This window comes from Lucilia sericata, unplaced genomic scaffold (genome assembly GCF_015586225.1).
Source record: "Lucilia sericata isolate MDLA Ls3-8-SP2 unplaced genomic scaffold, ASM1558622v1 Contig001341F_arrow, whole genome shotgun sequence".
Lineage (NCBI taxonomy): Eukaryota > Metazoa > Arthropoda > Insecta > Diptera > Calliphoridae > Lucilia > Lucilia sericata.
Window position 1 is genome coordinate 54,203 of NW_023995285.1, and position 25,178 is coordinate 79,380.

At 30.5% G+C, this 25,178-nt stretch overlaps 6 protein-coding genes across 16 annotated transcripts in view; 3 read left to right on the forward strand and 3 right to left on the reverse strand.

Moving 5' to 3' along the window:
* Positions 1 to 11,991, reverse strand: part of LOC119611031 (ankyrin repeat and KH domain-containing protein mask) — a 33,264-nt gene extending 21,273 nt beyond the window's left edge. For 3 of the 8 annotated variants that reach the window (XM_037966488.1, XM_037966489.1, XM_037966481.1), the window contains exons 1-2: positions 11,619 to 11,991; positions 8,076 to 9,754 (exon numbers count right to left, since the gene is read on the reverse strand). In XM_037966488.1, coding sequence (XP_037822416.1) covers positions 8,076 to 9,566 — 1,491 coding nt within the window. In that variant the 5' untranslated portion in view covers positions 9,567 to 9,754; positions 11,619 to 11,991. Of the gene's footprint in view, positions 1 to 8,075; positions 9,755 to 11,044; positions 11,070 to 11,147; positions 11,268 to 11,375 lie in introns of those variants that run through there. The other 5 variants (XM_037966484.1, XM_037966483.1, XM_037966482.1 and 2 more) reach the window with 5 other exon arrangements.
* A 568-nt stretch (positions 11,992 to 12,559) lies between these two features.
* LOC119611029 lies at positions 12,560 to 13,295 on the forward strand. Its single transcript, XM_037966478.1, has 2 exons — positions 12,560 to 12,993; positions 13,049 to 13,295. Exons 1-2 carry the CDS (start codon positions 12,683 to 12,685, stop codon positions 13,170 to 13,172), a joined length of 435 nt encoding a protein of 144 aa, XP_037822406.1. The 5' UTR covers positions 12,560 to 12,682; the 3' UTR covers positions 13,173 to 13,295.
* LOC119611028 (rho GTPase-activating protein gacF) lies at positions 13,175 to 15,175 on the reverse strand. Its single transcript, XM_037966477.1, has one exon. The coding sequence runs from the start codon at positions 15,014 to 15,016 to the stop codon at positions 13,562 to 13,564; it is 1,455 nt and encodes a 484-aa protein (XP_037822405.1). The 5' UTR covers positions 15,017 to 15,175; the 3' UTR covers positions 13,175 to 13,561.
* Positions 15,176 to 16,174: 999 nt separating this feature from the next.
* Positions 16,175 to 17,780, reverse strand: LOC119611027 (ras-related protein Rab6-like). 4 transcript variants are annotated; one of them, XM_037966472.1, is made up of 2 exons: positions 17,497 to 17,780; positions 16,175 to 17,366 (listed from the first exon to the last, which is right to left on the reverse strand). In XM_037966472.1, exon 2 carries the CDS (start codon positions 17,336 to 17,338, stop codon positions 16,673 to 16,675), a length of 666 nt encoding a protein of 221 aa, XP_037822400.1. In that variant the 5' UTR covers positions 17,339 to 17,366; positions 17,497 to 17,780; the 3' UTR covers positions 16,175 to 16,672. The 4 variants fall into 4 exon arrangements, with proteins under 4 accessions (XP_037822400.1, XP_037822401.1, XP_037822403.1 ...); XM_037966473.1 differs by having other exon boundaries at positions 16,181 to 17,369; positions 17,497 to 17,535; XM_037966475.1 differs by having other exon boundaries at positions 16,181 to 17,366; positions 17,423 to 17,521.
* A 76-nt stretch (positions 17,781 to 17,856) lies between these two features.
* Positions 17,857 to 20,461, forward strand: LOC119611025 (two pore potassium channel protein sup-9). The gene is made up of 3 exons (XM_037966471.1): positions 17,857 to 18,504; positions 19,390 to 19,790; positions 19,846 to 20,461. Exons 1-3 carry the CDS (start codon positions 18,106 to 18,108, stop codon positions 20,120 to 20,122), a joined length of 1,077 nt encoding a protein of 358 aa, XP_037822399.1. The 5' UTR covers positions 17,857 to 18,105; the 3' UTR covers positions 20,123 to 20,461.
* Positions 20,462 to 22,204: 1,743 nt separating this feature from the next.
* LOC119611024 (tubulin beta-2 chain) lies at positions 22,205 to 24,273 on the forward strand. The gene is made up of 2 exons (XM_037966470.1): positions 22,205 to 22,715; positions 23,141 to 24,273. The coding sequence occupies exons 1-2, from the start codon at positions 22,323 to 22,325 to the stop codon at positions 24,086 to 24,088; spliced, it is 1,341 nt and encodes a 446-aa protein (XP_037822398.1). The 5' UTR covers positions 22,205 to 22,322; the 3' UTR covers positions 24,089 to 24,273.
* Positions 24,274 to 25,178: the final 905 nt, after the last annotated feature.

The following is a 25,178-nucleotide window of genomic DNA, read 5'->3' on the forward strand; positions in this document are numbered from 1 at the left end:
GAAACGTCGGAGAACTACTTCTTGAGATATCAACCATTAACATCTACGTACAAAATCTTGCATCTCTCAGGGCGAGAGCCTGTATTCTCAATTGCATTAACCCATTTAGACCACACTCTGTCAAATTAAGTTGGGCCTCAGGATCGTCCATGGAAGAATATGTTTCACAAAAGGATACTCATATTCCCCTGATCATGTATCAAGCATGTTCGCTAGGACTTAATAATAGTTTCTTAAAGAATACTTACTTAGAGGAAGAAGACAAAGGTCTTCTACAAAAACACATGAACTGGATTATATCAAGGATGTGTCACTAGCAAACCGAATAAAATGTATTAAAATTACCGGATGAAGGTTTTCTTTCGTTCCATAGGAATAAAAAGAAGGTTCTAAATAATCGAATGTTTTTACTAAATCATGAAATACTTTGGTCCTATAGTTTGTTGAAAATAGTGTACGTTATTTTTAACAAACTATCGGACCGACATGGCTCCCAAAAATTTTTGGTTCTGCACCTAATAAAGTATATCAATCGGTTTGGAATAACTTTCTACGTTGATTAAGCTACAGTGCTCACGCTACAGGTAGAAATTTCAAGATAATTTGTCATACATATACACATATACTTTTTACACATGCACGAAGCCTAATCGTAATAGTTAGAATTCTCCGAATAAGACTTTTGAGCTCATATTTATGTTGAATAAACTAAATTTAATACAAACATTGATGGCATTGACGAATTTCGGGCCCCATCTAATCCTAGCCCCCTTCAGAATATGACTATTTTAGTCAACTGAGTGAACTTTAAACTAAAATTTTCTAAAAACAAAATTCACTTTAAAGAATTCATATATTTATAGTTCCCGCATAACGTCACATTACTCAAATTCTCACTTTCAAACTAAAGCGTGTGTGTGTTGTGTTTTTTCGTGTCATTCATTTCTCACTCTTTTAAAGTGGACTTCAATCGTGTTTTATTTAAATTTATTTTGTTTGTTTTATAATTTATTTACACAAAATGTCCGTTGAATATTATTATTATAACAAAATAGTCATTGGACGAAAGCAAGGTAATTTTTTTTCATTTGATTTCATTCAAAATGTGTGTAGATTTGAAAATACTCTTTTTTTCGCTCCTCACCTAATGATAGATTGTTTATTACTCTTTTTTTCTTCTCGCTTTTAATTGTCAAAACCATCCGAAATAGCTAAAAAAATATTGTTGTTGTTTTTTATTCTTTTTGGCAAACATTTTATAACAATTTTAAAGATAATTGTTGTTATTGTTTGCTCAACGTCGTCGTCAACATTTGGCTTTTTTCTTCTTTCTTTTAAGAGAAAACGAATGCGCATTGAATTCGAAAATAAATTTAAAAAAAAACAACAACAATTATTAAAAAAATAAACTAAACGTTAAACAACCAGAAGAAAACTTGTAGTAGGATGATTTTATTTTTGATTTTGCAAAAAAAAAAATGGCAATAAACTGATTAACAAAAAAGAAAGCTAAATACATATTACGAACAACACGTAGAGATTTATACAAAAAATATTAATAAACATTTTTTTGTTTTTTTTTTAAGAATTTAAGATTTTTTCCACTTTTATTTAGTTTGTAAAGTTTATTAATTCGTTTTTTTTTTTATGAGGATTTAAGATAAAATTTATAATTGTTTTAGCAACCAATTCTTTTAGCTCGTCTTTCTGGAAAAAAAAAAACTCGAAATTATGTTCGAAATCTTTTAATATTATCTCTAGACCAGGATGATTTTTAAATAATTTTCCAAAATTTAAACTAATATTGAACTTTTTCAATAATCTATAAATATATATTTTTTTCATTCGAGAACTCTATCGACGAACTTTTTTTAAATCGATCTTAAAAATATCGAAAAAAGTTTAATATTTAATTAATTAGGAGATGTTTCAAAATTCGGTATTAAAGTTAAAGCAAGCTTTAAAGCTTTTTAGTGAACATGTTTTAAAATTAAATTTTTGCTGAGAAATTTTAAATCGTAAAACTTTTTTTGATTCTCTTTACTTCATTTATACAGTCCGCAGTTTGGAATGTACCAGAATCATTGCAATACATACACATATAAATAAATAATATGTATAACCTTTGACCTCTTACTTTTATTACCTTATTTAGAGAAATTTTTTATAAAAAAAAGGTGTTAAACTTTTTTAATAAAATTGGCGAAATTTGTAATACGAGTTTATAATACAAAAAATTACTCAATATAAAATTTACTAACACACATTGTTAGTTAATTGTTAGTTTTATATTTTAAGTATAAAATATAAAACTAACAATTAACTAAAAAATAGTTTTTTAAGGCCATTCATGTCAAAATAAAAATATACAATAAACACAAATTGGAATTTCTATAGTACTCGTCATCGTCGTCATTATAATTGCCTGTGATGGCAAAATTATAATGATGGTATCTTACATTAAATGTTCTATAATATTTTAATATGTTGTGATATTGTAGACAATCTGATAGTTATGTTGTTGTTGTTGGTTATGACAATATTTGTTTATTTAATGTTAAAAGAATCATAAATTATGTCTAGCTTTTAGTCTCTCTCTTACTGTCTTCAGTGAAAACCAGAGATGGTAAATGAAAATTTTAGAAATAATAAAACTAAGCAGCAACCCACTTTACTAAAATACACACCCACATGTGTAATTTGTTTAATCATCCAGCAGTTCGAGGGAGAGTCGCTATTTAAAAACTTACTCCTAGGAGTAAGTCTATTGTCACTTCATAGATTTCAAAGATATAGTCAGAAAGATAACAATATAATATACGTAGACAGTATTATTATTAGTACAATTCAAGATTGAACAATTTCTGGACAAATGGACATGAAGGAACTTGTTCTAATAATGCTGTGCCCTCAAAGTGAACAACTAGAATAGTTTAGTTTCCAATCGGACATCACTAACTACCATTATGATCCTTTTTAGTAAAAAATTAATAAAGAACATTATAACTTTTATTAAAAGTAAAGTAAAAAATGAGATAGATGAGCTAAGAATCCTCATCAAATTTTCATTCTCTCAAATAATTCCTCTCATTTCTCATTTTAGAAATTGCATTACTTCTACTGGTTTAATCAATAAATCGATTGAGTTAAGTCAATTGGGTGATATGGATAACCGAATATGTGAGAGTATCATAAGGAGCCTGATCAGATTTTGCACATATTGAAGCGAAACCAATAGGCGTTGAACCCTGAGCAACTCTTCACTTTTGCGGCTAGTTTTTTTATATTTCAACCTCCAAGTATGATATTCATGCGGTAAAGGGAACTGCCTTATTGAAGGCACATCTATCAATGTTGTACAAAACTGCTATATACGAAGTTCGATCATCGTATACACGAAGGATCTTTCTGACCACCTGCTGAAATGCCAGAAGACACTATTTATTGTGTCATATGTTGCCAAGAAGGTTTTTTTATCCTCACCCCGTTTCTACATCACAATCTGTGTGCAATTGCAGAGACATGAGCTGATGAGGTAAACAGGTTGTCAAAGTTATGGTATTGTTCCACTTGCTGGTGAAAATCCAAATTGAACAATGACAAATTTTTACTACTAAAAGAGTCATTGGACTACATAGCTGGACTAGCGACATGAATTGTCACTTCAAATATCAATGTATCATGATCCCGTTCTCCGCTTATAATGCTGCATTCTATAATACTATATTCCTAATATACCTAAGTACATACATACATATACATATCTACATACATTGTATTTCATACATGGAAAATATTCCATTCTTTAAATGTATTAACTTTGCCAACCCTGACGATAGTTATTGTATAAGTGAGTCGGCATATTTTAATAAATATTGGTCGAATTTGAAATATCTTACCAAAAAGAAAAAAAATAATATTCGATAATAAGACACTATCTTACTCTATGATTAAGAGATTTCTTTTAAATTATTCTAGAAATTATTGCAATAAATTATAAATATCAATACTGAGTTTTTTGCTTAAATGTTTACAACATAAAATTTTTTTTATAAAAACAATTAAATACTAAACTAATGTTATAGTTGGCCGCCTCTCTCTCACAATATTAATATAATTTACTTTTTTTATAAATATTTTTATAATAAACATAATTAGTTATCTCTGTGTATAGTATGACGACTGCTTTGGAGTAAAATACCTTTGTGTTTTAGTCTCTTTTGTATCTTTTTTTCGTACAAGTACATATTTTGCCATTTTTTGTGTATTTTTCTTCTTCTATTTCACTATTGTCGTTCTCGTTGAAATCGTTAAAACATCATTGAGAATGTATGAACCACAAAAGAAAAATACCATATAAAAACCATACAATGTAAGCAAAAAAAAATGTATTTTTGCTGTTTTGTTTTAAAAAGAAGGAAAAACACAGAAAAAAATATAAACGAAAAGAAGAGTAATAATTGGAATAACACGAAAACACGTTGTTTGATTGCTTTATGTTCGGTCTATCAATATTTGTATTTTTATGTTTTTACTTTTTCTTTTTTGTTTGTTTGATGATGTTTGTTGTTTGTTCATCTTCTTTATAAAATTCATGAATATATGCATGTAGGTAAGCATGTATGTATGTATGTTTTTTTAATTTAATTGTATATAGACATATATTGTTTAAACAATTTTTCTTGTACAAACATCTGTCTTATAAAATAACCTTCAATATTTTACAAGTGATATAAACAAAAAAAAACATTCTCAAAAGTATAAATAAAGAGAGTGTTATTGAAAGAGACAGATAGATAAGGGAACGGAAGATTATAAGAAAGTGTGATAAAAAATTCTATTATGTATTTAGCAGAGTCCCAAACCTTTATTTATTTTATAGGTAAAAATGCCGCAAGCTTAAAGTCATGTTGAAAAATTGTGCATGTTTTTGGTTCAGATAAAATGATTTACTTTAATCACGTGTTTTCTTTATATTAGTCTTAAACCACCTGACTTATTCTAAAACACGTTGAGAATTTTGTTTTTATTTGAATTTAATTTAAAATTTTCTATAATATCAGTAATTGATCAAATATCTTGATCCTGCTTAAGTATATTGCAGCCAAAAGACAACAAAATCTGTTGTAAAAGTACAAAAATAAAGTTCAATTGATTTGCAACTAAAACTGAAGAATGGTACCACAATTTATTTATGGTATCACATTTATTAAAAAAAGTTTAAGCGAAAAGGTTCATTGTCATGTATTGATTTCTTTCGACTAGTTATCTGACTATTCTAAGGATTGATTATTGGCTTCCTCCTAGGCTTCCTCCATATGTTAGTAATTTTGATAGTCGGGTGGCTACGGGTAAACCATAGGTAAGTGGTAGATTAAATAGCTAGTTTAGGACGGTTCCCTTGAACTGCTGGGTTATAATAGGACGACAAGAAATCAAGGTAAATAATCTAAAAAATAAGGCTAATGATTAATCTCACCTAAACTTTAAAAACTCGAGGCTTTTTGAATGCCTTGGATACTGCAAATATCAACGAATGAAGAATGCAAAAAATATTTAAAGCTGACAAATTTCTATCCTAAGGAATGTTAGGTATTGCAGGCAAATAACCTCTGCAGACCTCAAATGGCCATTAAAGTTAAGGACCACAATATAATGCTGACACAACAAGGAACACAAGAAATATAATACGGACAGTACACTCATGTTCACAAGGTTATGTACAGGATCCGTTAGATCATACGTCATATACAACAGCTTATAACGACGTTCACAGATATTCCATCAATTCGAACAAAACATACATGTATGTATATGAGATAAACGAACATACGATCTGTGAGATCGAACATCGTATTCGATAGCTTTGAATGTACAAGGTCTACAGTATAAACCTGCCGAATAAAAATGGAGTAGTTCTGGCATACCTGAGGTCTGAATGAAGTAAGTAACAGCACCAATGCCTACTAGTCTCGCATATACCGTGCCGTACCTAACGAAATTATTCATTTAAAATGATGATAATAATAAATTGTCATTTGAAAGGATAGACATTATTAAAATTTACTTTAGGCTACTTTCTTAAAGACCTTGGAGTTTGCTTGCCCTTAAAGTGCATACTTTTGGTTGTTAGATTTAAACTAGATCTACCTTAGTTCTAGTAATATTTCTTATTTATAAGTAAAAGTTCATTGAACTGCTACATATTTTATAACAGATTCTTAAACCTTAAGAACATATCGCCGGAACTTGTACTGAAATTGTAGTTTAAGTCAAAATCTTTTCTGACAAAAGATTCCAATAGCTAGACATGTAAGGAGTAACAAAAAAATTCAGGTAGAATAAAACTTTGAAACAGAAACATTCATTATATGTAAATCTATTGCCGATATCCTATGATCCTCGCTTTGGAACGACCCTAGTTTAAACTCAACCAAAGATTATCAACTAAACGACAGCTCTGGCCACAGTCGACCTAGATCGGTAGAAAAGTTATTATGTATTACAAATTAAAATATTATGATAAAAAGTAATCGAGGTAAATTCTAGAATTCTTTTAAATAATTTACGAAATATATACATAAATCAAAAATTATATTCTGAACTATAAAAATAACACATTAAACTGCTGGCTTAAGATGAAAAATAATTCGAAATTAAAAAAAAAAACAATTTAATGCATTTTTTTGTTAAATAAAACTATTATCAAAATTAAGTGATAAGCATTTATATGTTTTCATTTTGCAACAATTGTCTATTTTAATAGATTTTTATTTGCGTATTAAACTAAGTACAATAATAAATAAAATCAACAAAGATTTATTAAGGTAAATACTTAGTTTAGAAGAAAACATATAGACAAAAATACAGCCACAGAAAAATATACATACTTAAAAATGTGATTTTCATAATTTTATTAAAAATTAAGCAAAAACTAAAAAAATATTTACTAAAGGAAACAAAATACATATATTGAAACTAATTAAAAATCAATTGCCGAATGAAAAAGAAGTTAAGTTTTTAACATGAATTATAGGCGCAACTAAAAGTAGATAAAAAATAATTAATAATAAATAAAATACTATATTCTAACTGTAATGGAAAGCTGCATAGAAATAGATGATGGGATGTGTAAATGAATAATAACATTGAATATTCGGTTCGGTATGGTTTGTTTGTTAAATGAAACGACGTGTCTGCGCCACTGAGAAACTTGCCAGTCAACTTACACACATAATGGGAATTCATTTAAAAGATACAATTTGGATTTCCGTTTTAAGATACAACAGCAATAACAAACAATTGTGCTGTGCATATTATAAAGCAGAGGGATCGGTCGGTTGGACGCTTTCATTTTTCATTGGTAGAATTTAGCATTTTTAAAGAATTAAAATTTTAAATAGAAATATAAAATAGCAGACGAATTTGTTTGCATAATTGTTGTTTAGATTTAGAATTTGACTTTTTATAGAAAATAAAAAATGTATTCATGGACAGAGAGCAATAAATAATTTATATTCAGATAAAAAAGGAAAAAACAAAGAGTCCGGCAAGAAAAACTGCAAGAAGATTAAATGACTGTATGATATCAAATTTATTGTTATATGGTCGTATTGTTTAAAAATGCAGGTTCAGATTCATTTTTTTAGTTGGAAACTCAATGAAAGTATTTAATTATATATTAAAATATCAGCTTAAAAATTCATAAATTATTTCCAAGATTTCTCAAGTTCTTTATAATTGAAAATACATTTCAAAATATTACATATTCAGTAAAATTTCCTACTGCAATGTTAGAAATTCTCCTCTCCTAACAATATCACCATAAATTGTTATTAGTAAAAATCAAAGTTCAAATTTTTGTTAAGTCCAGTTTCATTTAAAATTTTTGTATAGGCATTGAATAAAGTCTGTCTGCAAATCAATTTAATAAAATTTTAAAGAAATATAAAAAACAACTTAAAAATTAATTAAATAAATCTCAGCTTAAATTCAAAATTTACAAAGCTTTGTTGAAAGATACAAAAAAAAGAAAAAGGCAGGAAGAATAATATTAAATAACTTCTTTCACTTACCTCTGAAACAGATTCCTCATCGGATTCTGATAGATCCGTTACCGGCGGCGGATAAAGTTCCGTATCCGTATCGGAATTATCGCTGGTAATGATGTTTTGCAGGGCATTTGAAATTGCATTTACAATTCCAACGGATGACGAAAGTGAGGATGAATTTGAGGATGTCGACGTTGAGTTTGAGCGGGAATTACTGGCAGCGGCTGCAGCTACTACCGATGATGCGGCAGCAGCACTTTTTAGCTTTTGTTTGAGGGCGGCAGCTGCAGCGGCGGCTGCTTGTGCACCAGCACTGGAAGAGGCACCGGCACCTTTGGCCGCTGCAGCAGCAGCAGCCGCCGAACCCACCAACAGCGGTAATGCGGAGGTGAACTTTAAATGGGCATCTTTAGAAGATGACCCAGATTTAGCAGAAGCAGATGATAACGCTGATTTTCCCGAAGATACGGCTGCAGCCTGCTGTTGAAGAGCAAGCGCTGCAGCAGCAGCGGCGGCAGCTGTTGAGGATGATTTCTTCGATTTCGCAGAAGATATACCACCAACACCAGCACTTGCATTTGTTGCCGATTTACTTGAGGTAATTGTGGGCACAGTACCAGTGGCCGTTGACGTAACAGCCGTCGATGGTGGGGGAACTGTGTTTAAGGCTGCCATATCAATATCTACACCACTACCACCAACTGACGATGGCATGTTAGATGCTATTGATACTGTTGTGGCTAATGTTGTTGAAGCGGTGGTTGTTGCTGTTTCTGCTGCTGAATTTTTTGGCATTTTATTGCCATTGGCAGTGTAAACTGCGGAGGTTGAAGCAGAAGTGGAGGCCTGATTTAGGGGGGTGTTGGTAGTAGTATTGTTGGAGGAATTGTTGATGTTACTGTTATTGTTGTTAACTTTTAATTTAATTTTTGCGTTATTTTGGTTGGTGTTGGTATTGTTGTTGTTGTTGCTCGTATTAGTATTTTTCAACCTAGCCGAATTAGCCAAGTTGGTGGCAGGAGCAGCACTTGCAATACAGCTTGCACCGTTATCCAAATCTTCGATAGCTGATAACGATGTTGTTATTGTTGTTGTATCTGAGGTGTTGGAGGTGGAGGCAGATGATGAAGATAATGATGTAGCAGAGAAGGCGGTGGCAGAGGCGGAGGAATTATTCTGACGTCCTGCTGTGGCATTGCCCTGTTTCGAGGACTTTTTATTGCTGCTACCAGTAACAGCAGCAGGATTTTGAGGTTGTTGATTATTATTAGTTGCAATGGTGGAAATTGTGGCAGCTACTGTAGTAGCTGCTGCCAATTTTAAACTATTGTTATTATTATTGTTGCTATTGGTATGATTTTTCTTATTTTTTGAGTTTGTTTTCTGAGGTTGTTTTGAAGACTCTACTGCTGCCACTGTTGATGTTGTTGCTGTTGCTGCTGGTGTATTGTAATTTTTTGAATTTGTCCGTGACGTTGCTTTATTCAAATTTTGATTTTGATCATCTTTATTCATTTTCTATAATTTCGTAATTTTTTTCTTTTGTTTTTGCACAAATTTTATTTTTTTATTCTTTTTAATTTCTTTCTTTGCTATACGTTTTGCACACAGTATTATTTTTGTTATTGTTGTTATAGTTGGTTACTTTCTTTTCTCGTATTTTTCTTTTATTATTTTCGACTTATTTTCTTTTCACAAAATTTCTACGAAAAAATTAAAATTATTTTATTTTTATGACCGAAACGGCATCGACGAAATTTGGTAAATAATTGAAGAAAAAATTTAGATATTTCTCTAATATTTTTTTTTTAAATTAGGAAATTTCTTATTTATTTATTATCGTTTTTAATAAAGGATGATAATTACTCAACTATGGAAAACATAGAGCCCGCATTTTAAACCATTACTAATAATAAGGGGTTAACAATTATTCCATGATTATGGTAAATATTATTTCTTTTATTATTTTTTACATGAAACCACTTGGCAATTAAGATTATTATTGTAAAAAATAATGAATATGCACTATGCAACCCTGTATATTGACTTTTGTCCTTTCTTATATTTATTTCTTCTGTCAGACAGTCACTCACTCTCTCACTCGCAAACACACACCGTTACACAATATGCTCTACAAAAGAACATTCAATTGTACGTACATATATACGTATGTATATACACGTATATATCATTGTTTGTGTGCTTGCACTACTATTTTCCCCTAATAAAAATGCATTGCTGTCAAAAAGAATAAACGAAATGTAAAAGAAAAACAACAGAAACGTCGTATGCACTCAATTAAAGTAAATTAAAGGAATTAAAAAATAACTAAAAAATATTATACGTACATCTATCTATCTATATATGTACATATGTTTGTCGTTGTGGTACATTGCATAGATTTGCGTACAAGAATCCGTACAGCAAAAAAATACCAAAACCAAATTATTAACAAATCAATTTATACACTAACCAATGGCCAGCTAAACTATTGAAAGAATTTTTAGAAATGAAAATTATTTGATGAATAATAAGGGAGCCAGGCCAGAGCCTCACATACATACAAATTTTGGAATGAACCTAAAACTCACATACACAATTCTTCTGTTTTTTGGTCGTCATACAACACTTTTAAAACTCACTCACGACTGGTGAACAACGACACAAAGAGACGTGCAACGAAACTCGAACTTAAAAGGAAACTAAAAAAAAGTATTTTTTCTTCTTTATTGAAGGGGCGTGTTAGCTAAAAGGGCGTTATATTTTCCCCAAGATTTTCACTAAATTCTTTCATAAAACTATTAAATTTTCCATTTTCTCGTGAAAAATTAACACTTGAACATTTAATTATTGATAAAAACCACAATTTATTTCATCATAATGCTAGATTGGCGACGTCAAAAAAATTTTTTCTTCACATCACACAAAAAAAAATCAGGTTTCAGAGCCTTTCATTTTTCACATTTTTTAAGTATTTTTGGTATCTTTTTTACATAATTTTGTAGAAAATTTGTAGCTCTTCTAAGGCCCAACACTTTTTTAATAAAACTGCTTAAAATTTTATGAATTTAGACGATTATAATTTTAATTATTCACCAAAAAATTTTTCAAGAATTTTCACGATGTGCTAACGAAACTTCAACGAAATTCATTTACACACATTTTTACACCGACTTGAACGAAGACCAACATTTTTGTACGGCGAATTCACTATACAAAAAAAAAACGACGAGCGACATTTAAGAAGAAAAAGAAACACAGAGAAATGAACAAAAACAGAGTTGCTGCAATATGTAGTAGTAGTATGAATTTTAATAACTTTACGAGCAACCGTATGTGCTAAGAACAATAGCGCAGCACTTGAAAGGAAAAAAAACTTTTTTTATGACACGGGTTTCGGCTTTTGTTGTAGATTCTTTGCGATACACTTCATTTTCTCCATACATTGATTAATGTGTTTATGTTTTAATAATATATTTTATCAACAAGAATTATTAACACTTTATACATAATTTTATTACATTTTTAGAACACAATTTTCTTAGATTATCTTTCTATTAACTTAACCTCAATTTAATATGCGAAAACGCGTGTACTTTTTGTTTGTGTTTACTGCCGTATGAATAAAAAGTGACTAAAATTTTTTCGCTAGTATCGCACAAATTCACAGTTGTTTTATTGGGTAGACGTTTTTCTTTTTTTCCTTTTTTCTCTTAATTATGCATATGTGACTATTGCACACGAAGATTTTTTCATTTGCAATTTTTATACACTTAATCACTTTTTACCATATAAACTCAGCATGTTCTTTGTTTAATGGACATTAAATTAGAGTTTTATGCAAAATTTTTATATTTTTTAGCAATATTTTTATGCGAATTTTAGTTAATTATCCGCTATATATTTCACACCACATTCATATAACTTGCACGGTTGTCTTGCCACTAAATCGGGTTTCTTTTTGGTATGGCAATACCACCAAGCGAATTGAAGTTATGACAGTGATGTATTTTTTGGGAACAAATTATTTACGTTTTCATTAGAAAATATATAAAATTTAAGAAAAGTATTAAAATTTTAATGGATTAAAATATAACGTTAAAATAAAGATTATACAATTTCACTTTAAAGAAAATTTGTATTAATAAATAAAAAAGATCTAAATTATATATTAGGATCTCTTTTAAAAATTGTTTGTAAAATCCTTTATAAGCTTTCATATGTATACAAATCTTCGATATATACGTAACTACCAAAAATTATTTTATACCGTATTACAGTATATTGTATTCAGACAACAGACTTTTAATTTTTTAATATTTTAATAAAATTATACATTTTAAGAATTTTCAAAATGATTTGCGAACCAAAATTAAAATGTGAATGAAACATAAATCTAACAAAAATATAAATTTGTATTAATAAATAAAAAAGATCTAAATTATATATTAGGATCTCTTTTAAAAATTGTTTATAAAATCCTTTATAAGCTTTCATATGTATACAAATCTCCGATATATACGTAACTACCAAAAATTATTTTATACCGTATTACAGTATATTGTATTCAGACAACAGACTTTTAATTTTTTAATATTTTAATAAAATTATACATATTAAGAATTTTCAAAATGATTTGCGAACCGAATCTAAATTTACCTCAGTCAATTGAATTAGAATCTCTAAAGAAGGCCACTGAAACCCTTACAGCTGGACTTGGGAAAACAAGTTTAGATCAAACAAACCTTAATCGTGAAGTGTTATATGAACAAAAGGATTACGATCTCCTACCATTATTCAAAGATCAATTTCAACATTTAAATCATACTTTATCGTTGCGCTTGAATGATTATTTGGCCTGTCGTTGGAATACATTCTTAGATAATGTACCGGAAAATTACATACGCATCCGTTTATATGTAGACTTTAAAAAATCGCTGAAGTAAGTTAATATTACATTCTGAGTAAACTTATTTAATGCGATTTCATTTTTCTAGAACTTATGTGGTAAGACGCAAATTATTAAATGGAAATTTTTATGGCATTGATAATAAACTTGCACCAACACCTCAGTTGAAGGATCCCAGGAGTTTTACGAAAAAAGATAATCAAAAGATGTGAAGTGGTTATTTCGAAATGAACATACATAAATAAAATTTAATTTTTCAATTAATTTACTTTATATTAGATATATCTATAGAACTTTTGAAAACATTTTCTATATTAAACATAAATGCAGTCCTTTTTCCCATTTATTCGTCCATCCCCAACTTGATAGCTTCTAAATTATAGACATTATTCTTTTTATATCGGAAAAACATCGTTTATTATTACTAAATAGTACCGCCTTTTAAGGAAGTGTTGTAGTGTAAGTTAAGGGATAAAACTTAAAAACGTAGATTAAAAAGAAAAATCTTAAATTTTTCTATCTTAAACATCTAAACTAATTGCATCCAACATTAACGCTAAGTATATATAATAATTAAAGATTTTGATGTATTTATGTATAATTATTTTTGTAATTCTTGCATATTGGCCTCAAAGAGAGCTGTATTTATCTTATGCTTTAACGTTAGCAAAATTTCACGACTTTTTATTTCACGCATTTCATTGGCAACATATTCCCCATACGTAGTGAATTCGTCGCGCAGAGCAGACGAGACTGCGGTTGATGAGTTTAGGGCGGAATTGTTCAATGGGTTATTGGAAGAGTTGATACCCGATGAGGCAGCAGCCGCAGCAGCTACGGCCAAACTATTGCGTAAATGAACTTTAGAATTTGTTGGTGATGAGTTTATGGAGGGTGACGCGGAGGCATTTAGTAGGGAAACTCCTGTTTGCTGTTGCGAGGGAGAAGCTGTCAATATAGTTGTAGTATGATGAGTTGTGGGATCGTAATAAATACGTTTGGTTGTCGTTGAACCATTAGAACCACCTCCTGGAGGTGATACTGTTTGTATATGATGTTGCTGATGTTGGTGTTGCTGCTGCATATGTTGATGATGATGGTGATGATGTTGCTGCTGTTCATAATAATCATTGTTGTCGTGATGGGTATCTCTTCTTTGGATCTTTATTATACGTGCCGGTATAGTATGAACTGTTGTAGTAGAGGATTGTGTATGGCCAGCATTAACGGTAGATACAGCAGAGGAAACTCCATGATTTGAGGCTGTAGTTTGATAGTTAAGTTCTTCATCTGAAGTCACCTGATGTTGCATACCCATGGCCTCCATATTACCATCTACATCTTCAATATGATGTAGCTCCTGATGTTCACTTTCAACATTACTTATCTGCAGTTCGCCGCCTCCCGAGTACGAGTCAGCATGATGTTGTTGATGATGGTCCATGGGCACACTGATTTCTTTAATGGTCATTTTTGGTTTTGCATCTTCTATTTCCTCTACATCTTTCGTTGTCTCCTCTATCAACTTTTCCAATTCATGTGAACGACTGGAAGCCGTGGATGTGGCCGTACTTGCTGGAACCGCTTCATATGAAATTGTTGTAGTTCTGCGTGGTAACGTCAGAAACTCTTCATTTTCGTTTCCTGAACCCATACTGGTATCATGGCCAGGCTGTATGGCCTCCCGTATTATATACTTGGTCGTTACTGTACCGTCTTCGGTAATCTCGGCCTTAATGCGTCCCTTATTGGAGCGACACGCTTTGGGTGAACTTAAAAATTGTAAATACTTAAAACCGAACCATTTTGAATTGTAGGGTTCTTTCCTTTTCATGCGATTTATTTCTCGGTGATACTGAGTGCGCAAAGTATGAAATTTCTTTTCAATTTCCATAATAGGTATATTGCCGCCTAATGTCTCGGACACCTCGACTAGTAGTTTCTGTTTTACATCTTTCTTGCGATAATCCTCATGGGTCATATCCCAGAGACCGCGTCTTTTCCGATATTCCTGTATCAGTGCCAATGTCTTTTCACGCGTCCACTCCATGGTCATAGTTCAATTGTGTTTTATTAATTTTTTCGTTTAATTTTTAAGTTACTATAGTTTTTACAATTGTTTTTATTTATTTTGGCTTTTTCTTGATATTTTTTCTAAAAATGTATACATCAAGCCTCATCACAACAGCGTGATTCAAGTATTATTTATTTAAACTATGTTGCCAGACATTGTCGGCAACATACCAGGTGTGTAATCAATTATTAAGCATTTAATTGTAAATTGTACAGCTAAATTTTTTTATTATTAGATATTTTATTAATTATGATGTTTTACATAAACGAAGCATGTAATCAAAATTTATTTTGTATTAAAAATCCCTTAATAACTTGCAGTGTTAATGCAGAAATGTAGCCGAACATGTTTAGTGATAAGTAAACATTTTACACACAAACCTGTGTATTTCTTATGAGGTTAAGGTTTGGGAACATACCCGTTTTTCTTAATCAACAATAACACAAGTGGCAACTTTGTTCCTCAACACTGGTATTGTTATATGTTGCTAAGAATACACAGACAAAAACTGGTTACAAAAATAAATGTAAAATTTTCCATAAATAGAAAATTTTTTAAGTTAAAAAACAAACAGATAATAAATATCCAAAAATAATATTTTATTAATAAAATAGAGAATTATACATTTTAATAAAATAATTGAATATCTAAAGAAATTTATCGACATTTTGTTAAAATTTAAAAATTTATCCAAAAAATAAACAAAAACATTATAGAAATTAAAGAAAAAAATCTATAATTTAAAAAAATTGAGAATTTTTATAAAAAGTAGAGAATTTTCAAAAATTTATGAAAATAAAAATTATCAAAATTTTATAAAAATAGAGAAACTAGTGAAAATTCATTAAAATTAAAAATTTATCGAACATTTATTAAAAAATACCAAAAAATTTAAAAATAGAAAAGTTATCCAAATCTGAGATGTATCTAAAAGTATTCAAATTTTAAATAAAAAAAATTCAAAAATTTATAAAATTTATAGATCAAATTAAATAAAAAAAATAAAGTTAAACATTACTTGTTCCATAAACATATATGTATATAATCATAATTAATATACCTTGAATCAGATGATTTCTTTAAAATTTTGTGCATTTCCTCCACCCCTTATCTAAATAATACGCAATGTTTTTTAATTTTATTTAAATTTGCTATTTATTATAATTTGGATTTTATTAAATTAGATTTTAATTTGAAAAGTAATGCATGCTTTTGTAGTTCGTGCTCCATTATTAATGCATTGAAAGCTTTTTTAAAACAACTTAAAAATCTATTTTCTTTTTCAATTATTATTTTTAACTGTTTTAACATCTACAGGATTTTATATGTGTGTATTAATTATTATTTTAATGTTCACAAATTTGTTTAATAATTTGTAATTGTTAAGTAAGCATTGTGATGCAATAAAAAATCTATTTTGTATTCCCAAGAAATATTTCCGATTCCATTTCAAACACTATAATCCCAAGTTTAATTTTACATACATAAGCTTAATATCCAATTTTTTATAAATACATACAATATTTCTTCATCACAGCAAATATAGAAAAGAAAAAATAATATAATTCCATTTAGTTTTTTTTTTTTTGTTGAATTTACATTCCGGTTTATGTAACTTTATAATGTTTAATTCAAAATTTAACAGGCACATCCCCCTTCGGGATCTTTTTGCTCGTTCTGCTGTCCCAATTGTATGTCTTGCATGGTCTCAGATGGTTTGCTATCAGACGAAGAGTCCATGCCAGGCAGAGCAGCCGCTACACGCCTAAACAATAACTTGACATTGTAGCCAGATTTGGCACTGGTCTCTATAAACATGACATTAAGCTCCTTGGCTTTGCGTTCCCCTTCTTCGGTAGACACCAAACGTTTATCGGCCAAATCGGTTTTATTTCCCACCAGCATAATTATGACATCACTACCCCTTTCTGTGCGCACATCATCAATCCACTTAGAAGTCTGATAGAATGAATTTGTATTAGTGATATCATAGACAACGACAGCCACTGTCGAGTCCCGTATGTAGGAGGGGATTAAAGAACGAAAACGTTCCTGACCCGCCGTATCCCACAGCTGCAGGCGTACAGTTCGATCTTCCAAATACATGGTCTTTGAGAGGAAATCTATACCAATGGTGGCCTGATAAGTATTATCGAAGCTGTCGTACATGAAGCGTGTAATGAGCGAAGTTTTTCCAACACTTTGTTCGCCCAGAAATACTAGTTTAAATTTACGCAAAGGATTGCCGAAATCCCCAGATGACATAGTAGCTGGTGGCAAAGGTGAGTGAGGATTTGGTGACATGTTTATTTAGTTTTTTTCTATTTAACTGCTGCTAGAATATAATTTAAATATGTACGTTTTGTAATTAACAAAATTTATAATTACTTCTAAATTTTTCTTTTTTCTTATTTTGCAATTTTTTTTTTTCAACTTATAGATTTTTCGAGGAGTTTGCTGACCTTTTTTCGATGTTTGACGTTTACGAACTATTACTCGTTAGGATGTTAAAGAAATATGTAAATAACGGTGTGGTAAGGATATATTTTGGTCCTTTTTCTTTAATTTGAAAGCACAAAAGGAAATTTTTTGATTTAACGGGGCAACACTGGTTAAATGATGACAGAACTTGTGAAATTGTTAGAAAATAACAGTTTTTTTTTTATTTGATTTCAAAAGAACTATACTCGTGAAATATTTTCTAATATACATACATATATTTATGTTTAAATAAATTAAATTAAACGTTATTACTAAGCTTGTTGCTGATATAACTTTAAAATTTGACATTTCTACGATTCTGCGCTTTTTGTCAAAGGATATAAAATGACACTGTCATTTAACCAAAATATTTCCTTACTCTCCAGGATATATTGATTATTTTTTTTGCAATAACAAACAACTTGCTTACAAAAATTTTATAAAAATTAAATTAAAAACAAATACCCACATACATTTTATAATAAATTAAATTAATGCATTTAAGATTTAACGCTTTTCCATTCCATGTACACAAAATACTACAACAACATATACTGTTTTAAAGTTTTTATTAAAAGAAAAGCTATTGAATGCTTATTGAATCCTATCGTGATTACATTGTTGATTTAGTGACCCAGTGCAGCATGAAGCGTCAAAATGTTCGGACGCTTTCATTGGTGGTTTGCACTTTTACCTATTTACTAATTGGTGCGGCCGTCTTCGATAGTTTGGAATCTGATTTCGAATCGAAACGTTGGGATTTTCTGCAAGCTGTTAAAAATAACTTTGTTAAGAAGTATAATGTTTCTACCGAGGATTTTCGTATGATGGAAATAGTTATAATTGAAAATAAACCACATAAGGCGGGGCCACAGTGGAAATTTGCCGGTGCTTTTTATTTCGCCACAGTTGTATTGGCAATGATTGGTTATGGCCACTCGACGCCAGTGACAATTGGTGGTAAAGCATTTTGTATGGCATATGCAATGGTGAGTTAGTTTTCTAGTTGTAAAAACTTGCATTGCAAATGATTTTCTATAGGAAAATATGCTTGTTAATGCTTTTCTACAAGTGTTGCAAATGTTGTATTGCAAGTTTAAATGTACATTGCAAATACTTTTCTATAGAAAAAAATTACATTAAAAATGCCTTTCTATAGAAAAACATGCATTAAATATGCGTTGCAAATTATTTTCTATGTAAAAACTTGTATTGCAAATGGTTATCAATATAAAAACAATCGTTGTAAACACTTTGCTATATTAAAACTTGTGTTGCAAATGCATTTATAATTAAAAATATAAATTTTTATATGTAAAAACACATGTTGCAAATTGTTTTCTATAGAAAAACATGCGTTACAAATGCTTATCTATAAGCTTGCATTGCAAATGCTTTTCTATATAAAAACATACGTTACAAATGCTTTTCTGTAGAAAACATGATGCTTTTCTATAGAAAAACAGCGCTGCAAAAGTTTTTTTTTTATATAAAAGCTTACATTGCAAAGTTTTTCTGTGCAAAACCTTGCATTGCAATTCCTTTTGTATAAAAAACATGGGTTGCAAGTGCTTTTCTATATTAAAAAAACAGCGTTGCAAATGTTTTTCTATATAAAAATCTACATTGCAAAAACTTTTCTGCGTCAAATCTTGCATTGCAATTTATTTTTTATAAAAAATATGCTTGCAAATGTTTATCTATGTAAAAACTTGCATTGCAAATGATTTTCTACAGAAAAGTAATCGTTGCAAATACTTTTCTATACAAAAACAAGTGTTACAAATAATTTTCTATATAAAAACAAATGTTGCAAATACTTTTCTATATGAAAATATGCATTGCAAATGTAAATTATTAAACTTTATTTGCAGGTTGGTATACCACTGGGTTTAGTTATGTTCCAATCGATTGGTGAACGTTTGAATAAATTTGCATCGGTTATCATAAGAAAAGCTAAACGTTATATGCAATGTACTCACACTGAAGCCACGGAAATGAATCTAATGTTGGCCACCGGCATGTTATCTTCGATTATAATCACTACCGGAGCAGCGGTATTTTCGCGGTATGAAGGCTGGAGTTATTTTGATAGTTTCTATTATTGTTTTGTCACTTTAACTACCATTGGTTTTGGAGATTATGTGGCTTTGCAAAACGATCAGGCTCTCATGAATAAACCCGGTTATGTGGCCTTGAGTTTGGTATTTATATTATTCGGTTTAGCGGTGGTAGCTGCTAGCATTAATTTGTTGGTTTTGCGTTTTATGACCATGTAAGTTAGCGTGATATTAGTAAATAATTTAATAAATTAAAATGTAATTTTATAGGCAAGCGGAAGATGCTAAGCGGGATGAACAGGATGCCCAAAATCAAATTGCCGCCAATCAACCAGTTACTTTCGATACCGAACACAGCTATAATGTGCATGGCAAGCTATTAAATAGTTCCAATTATATGACAGAATTTGAAGAGACCGCATCGATTTGCTCTTGCACCTGCTTGGGTGGTACACGCTGCATGAATCATGAAACATTTGCTGATCCCGATTTTCGTCCCACCGACATTATTGCCAGCACCATTAGTCTAAAGCGTGCCTCAGTTTGATATCAATCTTTGCCTGATTTGGCTGAATGTGATTGTTATCGTACGTCATCCCATTGTTATTTGAATTGTTGTGCCAAAAATGAAACTTCGAAATCATCGGAATGTATTGGTTATAGAATTTTGAAATATTCATCCGATAGTCCCTGCTGTAGTACACCCTAAGCCCAAAACCCAAAACAAAACCAAAACTCCACTTTGAGATAAATGTTTGTATGTATGTATTGTATTCTTCCGGAAATATATACAGAATTTTCTGTAATGTATTTAAATTTTTAAAAATAATAAAAACATTAATATTCGTTAAACAAAAGCGAGTTCTCATTTTGAGGTTTTAGCGGAAATCGGTTTGTATTGAAATTTTTAATATAATTTGCAGTTATTTCATTATTTCCCAGCAAAAAAAGACGTGCAAAAAAAGTAGTAAATGCATGGGTTGAACTGATAATGAACTGGTTCATATTTAGGGGAAACATGCATGATTTTAACATTAGCGTGTCATTGGCATGCATGTGTTCGTATTTGGAAAAATAGTTCGCCATTTAAATGAGTTCTTATAACCAATGAATATTCGATGATTCTCAAGCGAATTTTCATTGGTGCACTATATTTATTTAAAAATGCATTAATAATGGTATTTCGATTTAATTATCAATATTTAAATAATTTTTTTGTGTGATATTGATAAAAATAAAATAAGATAAAACATAACTAACTGATTTTTATTGGATTTAAATTCATGCAGAGGAAAAATACCCATTGTGTTTTAAAATCCGTTAAACAGTCTTGGTTTTTTCCTTCTCTTATTAATGTTAAAATGGACTTAATATTACTAGGTAGGTAGGTACCTACAAAAACAAAAATCTAATAAAAAAATTAATGTAATTTTTAATATTTATTGTATGAAATGCACGTTTTCGTTAAATCTCCTAAGAGAATACCAAATTATAGTAAAATATTACAATTCCTATACCCAGCAAAAAAAATTTGAAGTTGTTAAAGAAGAAGGGATATTTTCATGATTTCTTTTGTACGTATTCTATTTAATGCGTTTTAAATACATGCCTAAATTCTAATAAATTTGTCATCAGTGAAGGCATGAAAAATGCACCCAAATTCACTCATGTAACTCCACTATAGGAATTGTAATATTTTACTATAATTTGGTATTCTCTTAGGAGATTTAACGAAAACGTGCATTTCATACAATAAATATTAAAAATTACATTAATTTTTTTATTAGATTTTTGTTTTTGTAGGTACCTACCTACCTAGTAATATTAAGTCCATTTTAACATTAATAAGAGAAGGAAAAAACCAAGACTGTTTAACGGATTTTAAAACACAATGGGTATTTTTCCTCTGCATGAATTTAAATCCAATAAAAATCAGTTAGTTATGTTTTATCTTATTTTATTTTTATCAATATCACACAAAAAAAATATTTAAATATTGATAATTAAATCGAAATACCATTATTAATGCATTTTTAAATAAATATAGTGCACCAATGAAAATTCGCTTGAGAATCATCGAATATTCATTGGTTATAAGAACTCATTTAAATGGCGAACTATTTTTCCAAATACGAACACATGCATGCCAATGACACGCTAATGTTAAAATCATGCATGTTTCCCCTAAATATGAACCAGTTCATTATCAGTTCAACCCATGCATTTACTACTTTTTTTGCACGTCTTTTTTTGCTGGGTAGTGGAGTTACATGAGTGAATTTGGGTGCATTTTTCATGCCTTCACTGATGACAAATTTATTAGAATTTAGGCATGTATTTAAAACGCATTAAATAGAATACGTACAAAAGAAATCATGAAAATATCCCTTCTTCTTTAACAACTTCAAATTTTTTTTGCTGGGTTGTGATAAATACCAATAAATCTGGGCCGTACAAAAATAGATCAGCTGCAAAGGTAACATAATCTTTGAAATTCCTTATGATTTTCTTATTTTTTTTTCGAAAATACTTTATCCAATAAATACTTGTATTTTATACACTTCCCCTAATCATAGTAGATTTGTTATAAAAAATCTATGAAATTGACATTTTACTCGGAAAATTTTTTACTTCGATTTATTTTGTGAGAATTTTTATACGATCGAAAAAGCAGAAAAATTATTCACCGCACAGCAAAAACTAGGTTCTATTGCAAAATAAACGTAATCATATAAAATTAGCAAAAAATGCGTGAAATTGTCCATATACAGGCGGGTCAGTGTGGTAACCAAATTGGTGGTAAATTCTGGGAAGTTATATCCGATGAACATTGTATTGATGCCACGGGCACCTATTATGGCGATAGTGATTTGCAATTGGAACGTATAAATGTGTATTACAATGAGGCCACTGGTGCGAAATACGTACCGCGTGCAATTTTAGTTGATTTAGAGCCGGGTACCATGGATTCGGTAAGATCTGGGGCTTTCGGTCAAATATTTAGACCAGATAATTTTGTGTTCGGCCAGTCGGGGGCTGGAAATAATTGGGCTAAGGGTCATTATACCGAGGGTGCCGAATTGGTGGACTCTGTTTTGGATGTAGTGCGCAAAGAATCTGAGGGCTGTGATTGCCTGCAGGTTAGTATGGGAATTTTCAAGAAATTAAAAAAAACTGTTAAGGCCCAAATAGACTACACAAGCGGCTTATCAAACATACTTTTTTCATTCGCACACACACTACACAAACATTGCTCGTACAAACACCGATTTTTTCACGTTTTTGTGGACTTGCAAAGATACAGATGTCAATTTTTCTTAGAAATGGAAATTTTGTGAAAATTTTGTTGTTAATGAATATAAGCAATACAAACGGTTTGACAAAAATTCAATATGTTTGTGTAAAAATCAAATTTTTTTAATTTTTGTACAAACGAACCGCAAGCATTTGTACAAACACGAAACACCCTCATACACTACACAACAGGCTTGCACAAACGTAAAATATTGGTATGTTTGTCAAGCCGCTTGTGTAGTCTATTTGGGCCTTTATTGTCTTAATTTAGGGTTTCCAATTAACTCATTCTTTGGGTGGTGGCACGGGATCGGGTATGGGTACTTTATTGATTTCGAAAATTCGTGAAGAATATCCCGATCGTATTATGAATACTTTTTCGGTAGTACCCTCACCTAAAGTATCCGATACTGTGGTAGAGCCTTACAACGCTACCCTAAGTGTTCATCAATTAGTGGAAAATACCGATGAAACCTACTGCATAGACAACGAAGCTTTGTATGACATTTGCTTTCGGACTTTAAAACTTACCACTCCCACCTATGGTGATCTAAATCATTTAGTTTCGGCCACTATGTCTGGCGTTACCACATGTTTACGTTTTCCGGGTCAATTGAATGCAGATTTAAGAAAATTAGCCGTTAATATGGTGCCATTTCCTCGTTTACATTTCTTCATGCCCGGTTTTGCCCCTTTAACTTCACGTGGTTCCCAGCAGTATCGTGCCCTAACGGTGCCTGAATTAACTCAGCAAATGTTTGATGCCAAAAATATGATGGCTGCCTGTGATCCACGTCATGGCCGTTATTTAACAGTGGCAGCAATATTTCGTGGCCGCATGTCTATGAAGGAGGTCGATGAACAGATGCTTAATATACAAAATAAGAATAGTAGTTTCTTTGTTGAATGGATACCGAACAATTGTAAAACTGCTGTATGTGATATACCACCTCGAGGTCTTAAAATGTCGGCGACATTTATTGGTAATTCAACAGCTATCCAGGAACTCTTTAAGCGTGTCTCTGAACAATTTACCGCCATGTTTCGTCGCAAGGCATTTTTACATTGGTACACCGGAGAGGGTATGGATGAAATGGAATTTACAGAGGCCGAAAGTAATATGAATGACTTGGTATCGGAATATCAACAGTATCAAGAGGCCACGGCCGATGAAGAGGGTGAATTCGATGAAGATGAGGAAGGAGGTGGTGACGAATAAATAAAAAAGTTTAGTGGGTTCGGTATTAGCGCGTTTTTTTTAGTTAGCATTTTTGGAGATTTGCAAATACAGATTTAAATTTTTTATAGTAAAACTTTGTTTCTTTCATTATAAAATATAATGGATATTTTCCAAGTTTTTGAGTAAATTGTTGTTTATGCTTATGGGGAAATAAAGGAATTAAAACAAAACTAATCGATTTTATCTTTTGAATGGAAATTGTAAACTGTTATCAGAAAAATTAGGGGCAAATTGATTTTTATATTTCGTTTGTAACACATAATATCGGTCGTGATCCCAGACTTGACTATAAACTAGACTATAGACTTATGGGGAAATAAGGGAATTAAAACAAAACTAATCGATTTTAGCTTTTGAATGGAAATTGTAAAGCTTTCAGAAAAATTAGGGTCAAATTAATTTTTTTATTTCGTTTGTAACACATAATAATACCGGTCGTGTGCCCAGACTAGACTAAACTATAGACTAGACTATAGACTAAACTATAAACTAGACTATAGACTAGACAATAGATTAGACTATAGACTAGACAATAGACTAGACTATAGACTAGACTATAGACTAGACTATAGACTAGACTATAGACTAGACTATAGACTAGACTATAGACTAGACTATAGGCTAGACTATAGGCTAGACTATAAGACTAGACCAGGGGTCGGCAAACTTTTGAGTCGGAAGAGCCAAAAATTACAGTTTACAAAACATATGTTTTAAAAGAGCCACAAAATTGTTGTTTATTAAAACTTTACAAATACTTTATGAATTCACTTCAAAAACATAAACTTGGTTTAATTATCTACAGGATATTCTGCAAGGAATCTTACATATAGATTTTTGACTACAAATACTTTTTGAATTTATATGGGTCATTCGAATGCATTTTTTAAGCACTCGTTATATAAAAATATAGAAGTTTATTAGAGTAGGGCGACAGTGTTATCATTTAAAAGGCATTTGGAAACATATCAGGAAATGTAAAAATCACGAAAATTGATGACGCAGCTAATACAGTATAAAGTAATATATTATTTTGGCGGCAATCGAGATAAATATTTTACTAACCCCA

Coding starts and splice junctions, on each gene's coding strand:
- LOC119611024 (XM_037966470.1), top strand. CDS start 22,323: ATGCGTGAAATTGTCCATATACAGGCGGGTCAGTGTGGTAACCAAATT. Junction 22,716..23,140: donor AGGGCTGTGATTGCCTGCAG/GTTAGTATGGGA, acceptor GTCTTAATTTAG/GGTTTCCAATTAACTCATTC.
- LOC119611025 (XM_037966471.1), top strand. CDS start 18,106: ATGCTTATTGAATCCTATCGTGATTACATTGTTGATTTAGTGACCCAG. Junction 18,505..19,389: donor TTTGTATGGCATATGCAATG/GTGAGTTAGTTT, acceptor CTTTATTTGCAG/GTTGGTATACCACTGGGTTT. Junction 19,791..19,845: donor GTTTTGCGTTTTATGACCAT/GTAAGTTAGCGT, acceptor GTAATTTTATAG/GCAAGCGGAAGATGCTAAGC.
- LOC119611027 (XM_037966472.1), bottom strand. CDS start 17,338: ATGTCACCAAATCCTCACTCACCTTTGCCACCAGCTACTATGTCATCT.
- LOC119611029 (XM_037966478.1), top strand. CDS start 12,683: ATGATTTGCGAACCGAATCTAAATTTACCTCAGTCAATTGAATTAGAA. Junction 12,994..13,048: donor GACTTTAAAAAATCGCTGAA/GTAAGTTAATAT, acceptor TCATTTTTCTAG/AACTTATGTGGTAAGACGCA.
- LOC119611028 (XM_037966477.1), bottom strand. CDS start 15,016: ATGACCATGGAGTGGACGCGTGAAAAGACATTGGCACTGATACAGGAA.